General features: G+C 61.3%; 1 protein-coding gene across 1 annotated transcript; it reads left to right on the top strand.

The window, feature by feature from the left end:
• The first annotated feature begins 964 nt into the window (after positions 1-964).
• Positions 965-3,382, top strand: MARCKSL1 (MARCKS like 1). Its single transcript, XM_011357850.2, has 2 exons — positions 965-1,263; positions 2,105-3,382. The coding sequence occupies exons 1-2, from the start codon at positions 1,177-1,179 to the stop codon at positions 2,612-2,614; spliced, it is 597 nt and encodes a 198-aa protein (XP_011356152.1). The 5' UTR covers positions 965-1,176; the 3' UTR covers positions 2,615-3,382.
• Positions 3,383-3,542: the final 160 nt, after the last annotated feature.

Below are 3,542 nucleotides of genomic sequence, written 5' to 3'. Positions count from 1 at the left end.
CAGGAGGCTGGGATGGGCAGCCTTGGGGGCTGTCCCTCAAGGGCCTACTTCTGGCGTGGAGGGAGCCTTGGTGACATCCCTCCTCTCCTCTTCAGAAACTGGAGTGTTTTAAGGTTTGTTGAGCCCCCTCCTGGGGTTCCTCTGTCTGCTCGGTGGGAAGCCCTGATGTAGGGGAGCAGATGTGGGGGAAGAGCACCAGACAAGTCAGACAGGTTCTGTCAACATCTCTGAACCCCAGGCTTCTCAGCTTTCAAATGGAAATAAATATGCCCTTTGAGATCACAAGACCACCTCAGCTGGGGTCCAGGCTGAGGGACCAAGGATGAGCATGTCTGGGAGCTCAGTATGAATGGCCACCAGGGACTGAGAGGAGGGATGAGGAATGGACCTTATTAGTCTGACCAGAGTGGCCTCGTGGCGGGTCAGACTGCTCATCCAGGCTGGCCAGAGCAGGCAGGCAGGGGAGTGGATGGAACTTCTGCTCTGTCTTGGGGCCTGAGGGGGCGTAGATCCCAGTGAGGGGCCCTACGGCTTCGATGACCACATTCTCTGTAGCATAACTCAGGACCAACCGTCGGACGAGTCTGGGCATGTGAGCCCTTCCCAGAGTTCTAGGAAGAGACTGCCAGGGACTGCCAGTGCAGGACCAAGGCGATAGGGGCCATTGCAGGTGCTGGGCGGTCGCGCAGAGAGGTTGGCGGTGAGAAGGAATGACTGCTCTCTACTCTTTCCTCTAGGCACCCCTCGCCCAACTCGCCGAAGAACCCGCCTCTTTCCTTCCCACACCGGACCCCACCTGCCCTGGTAGTCGTGTGGGTTAGGGGGCCCAGACTGCCAGCATCGCCCACTGCGCAAGTGGGGCCCGGAGACCTGAGCCCGCCTCCACCCCTCGATTGGGCGCTCATTTAAATGCCCGGCCCCGCCCCGAGCTCAGGGCGCATATATATAGGCGGCTCCGCGGGCGGCGGGCAGCATTCTGGCGCGGAGCAGAGCGGCGGCGGGCGCAACTAGCGGGTCGGGCGCGGAGCGGGGGTGCAGCACGGTTTCCCCCCGATACCCCTCCCCCTCAGGCGCGAGCCCCACCCCTCAGCCGGCCAAGCCGACCCAGACGAACTATCCCCCTGCGGCGCGAGCCCGGGGCGGCTCCGGGCGCCCCCCAGCAGAACCCCCCCCATCATGGGCAGCCAGAGCTCCAAGGCTCCCCGGGGCGACGTGACCGCCGAGGAGGCAGCAGGCACTTCCCCCGCTAAGGCCAACGGACAGGTGGGTGCGCTGGGCACGGCCTGCCCTGGCCCTCTCCTCCACACCTCGCCCCCTCTAGGGCCCTGGGCCGGGGCCGCGCGCTTTGTCCGGCCCGGGACACGCGGCGCCCCCTCCCCCGCCCGGTCCCTTTGTTCTCGGCGCCGCAGCCCCCGCGGGTGAAGCGAGAGGAGGGGCGGGGAGGGGGCGCCGGCCGGGCCCCACCGCCTTCTTTGTTTGCCGCCCCAGCCCCCGGCGCTGCCCCCCGGCCGTCCCGAGTGCCGCGCAGGGAACAAAGGGCCGCGCCAAGGGGGCCGCCCAGGGGCCGCGGGGCGGGTGCCCTCCCCTCGGGGCACTCCATCCGCAGCCCCGACCTCGGTGGACCACGGCCTTTTTCCAGGGGGGAGTCGAGATGTGGGGAGCCTGCGGTGGGTGGGGGGCAGTTTACACAAAGCAGCAGGCCGGGGAAATAAGCCGTCCAGGTGCGGAGAACAGCGCCCCTGGGCGGCTTCCCGCCCAATCTCGGCTGGTACGATTCACCCGCCCGCTGGCTGGCCTGCCGGCCGGGACTCCGCAGCAGTCAGCGGGTCTGCGCGGATTAGAGAGCGCGCCCCGGGGGAGGTGGGTGGGGGCCACGGGACCTCAGCGCCTCCTGCCGGCCGTGGCTTCAGCGCTCGGCTCCAGCGCGCCTGGAAGGGCAGGATAATGTTTGACGGGATCCTGGGTGTGGGTTGAGGCTACAGCCAGACTCTCGGGTTGCAGTAGAGTGACTCGGGTCCCCGTTGTCTGGAAGGGGTCAGAGGCGGGCTGGGGTGAGGGGGGTAGTAGAGCCCTGGCCCTTACTGCTGCCTCCTCTGCTCTGCAGGAGAATGGCCACGTGAAAAGCAATGGAGACTTATCCCCCAAGGGTGAAGGGGAGTCACCACCCATGAACGGAACAGAGGAGGCAGCCGGGGCTACTGGCGATGCCATCGAGCCAGCACCTCCTAGCCAGGGCGCTGAGGCCAAGGGGGACGCCCCCACCAAGGAGACCCCCAAGAAGAAGAAGAAATTCTCATTCAAGAAGCCTTTCAAATTGAGTGCCCTGTCCTTCAAGAGAAATCGAAAGGAGGGTGGGGGTGATTCGTCTGCCTCCTCACCCACAGAGGAAGAGCAGGAGCAGGGAGAGATCGGTGCCTGCATCCAGGAAGGCACTGCCCAGGAAGGGAAGGCTGCCACCCCTGAGAGCCAGGAGCCCCAGGCCAAGGGGGCAGAGGCTAGTGCTGCCTCCAAGGGAGGAGACACAGAAGAGGAGGCAGGGCCCCAGGCTGCAGAGCTGTCCACTCCCTCAGGGATGGAGAGTGGCCCTACACCTGCCAGCGAGCAGAATGAGTAGCTGGGTGGGGGGCAGGTAGGTGATCTCTTAAGCTGCAAAAACTGTGCTGTCCTTGTGAGGTCACTGCCTGGACGTGGTGCCCTGGCTGCCTTCCTGTGCCCAGAAAGGGAAGGGGCTGTTGCCCTCTCCCAGCCACATTCCCTTTCCTCCTCTCCTTTCTGGCCTGTGGATTCTCCCATCATCCACTTGGCCTTCCTCTTAAGGCCAGTTGAAGATGGTCCCTTGCAGTTTCCCAAGTTAGGTTAGTGACGTGAAATGCTCCTGCCCCTGGCCCTACCTCTTTCCCTATTCCTACCCTGCAGAAGGCAAATTGCTGGTTTTCTCCCCCAATTCTTTTCCAAGTAGGTTTTGTTTACTCCCCAAATCTCTGAGCCAGATGTGGGGTGCCTATACTTCAAATCCTGAGTGTCCAGCCTTCCCTCTGTTGAATTTTTAGTCTCTTGTGCTGTGCCTAGTGGCACCTGGGCTGGGGGAGGACAATTCCCCTGTCTAGGTTTTTATAAATGTCTTACTCAAGTTCAAACCTCCAACTTGTGAATCAACTGTGTCCTCTTTTTTTGACTTGGTAAGCAAGTATTAGGCTTTGGGGTGGGGGGGAGGTCTGTAATGTGAAACAACTTGGTTTTTTTTCCCCCCTCCCATTGTTGTAAATAACTTTTAATGGCCAAACCCCAGATTTGTACTTTTTTCCTAACTGCTAAAACCATTCTCTTCCACCTGGTTTTACTGTAACATTTGGAAAAGGAATAAATGTTGTCCCTTTAATGATGCCTTTAAATGAGTGGTCTTATGGGGGAAGGGTGAGAAGACTGGTTAATCTTAATCCTGTGGGGTTCTTTTGTTGTTGGGGGGTTGCCCAGATCCTCATGGACCCAGAAGGGCAGAGAAGTGGAGTCAATCAACCCAGGGATACTGCTAAGAGACAAGC

Source organism: Pteropus vampyrus, unplaced genomic scaffold, assembly GCF_000151845.1.
Source record: "Pteropus vampyrus isolate Shadow unplaced genomic scaffold, Pvam_2.0 Scaffold36, whole genome shotgun sequence".
Lineage (NCBI taxonomy): Eukaryota > Metazoa > Chordata > Mammalia > Chiroptera > Pteropodidae > Pteropus > Pteropus vampyrus.
This window is presented reverse-complemented; position numbering and strand designations above follow the sequence as displayed.

What these genes read in the sequence shown, in the direction of transcription:
- MARCKSL1 (XM_011357850.2), top strand. Translation starts at nt 1,177, where the DNA reads ATGGGCAGCCAGAGCTCCAAGGCTCCCCGGGGCGACGTGACCGCCGAG. An exon ending in CCGCTAAGGCCAACGGACAG is followed by an intron (nt 1,264 to 2,104) that starts GTGGGTGCGCTG and finishes TCTGCTCTGCAG; the next exon opens with GAGAATGGCCACGTGAAAAG.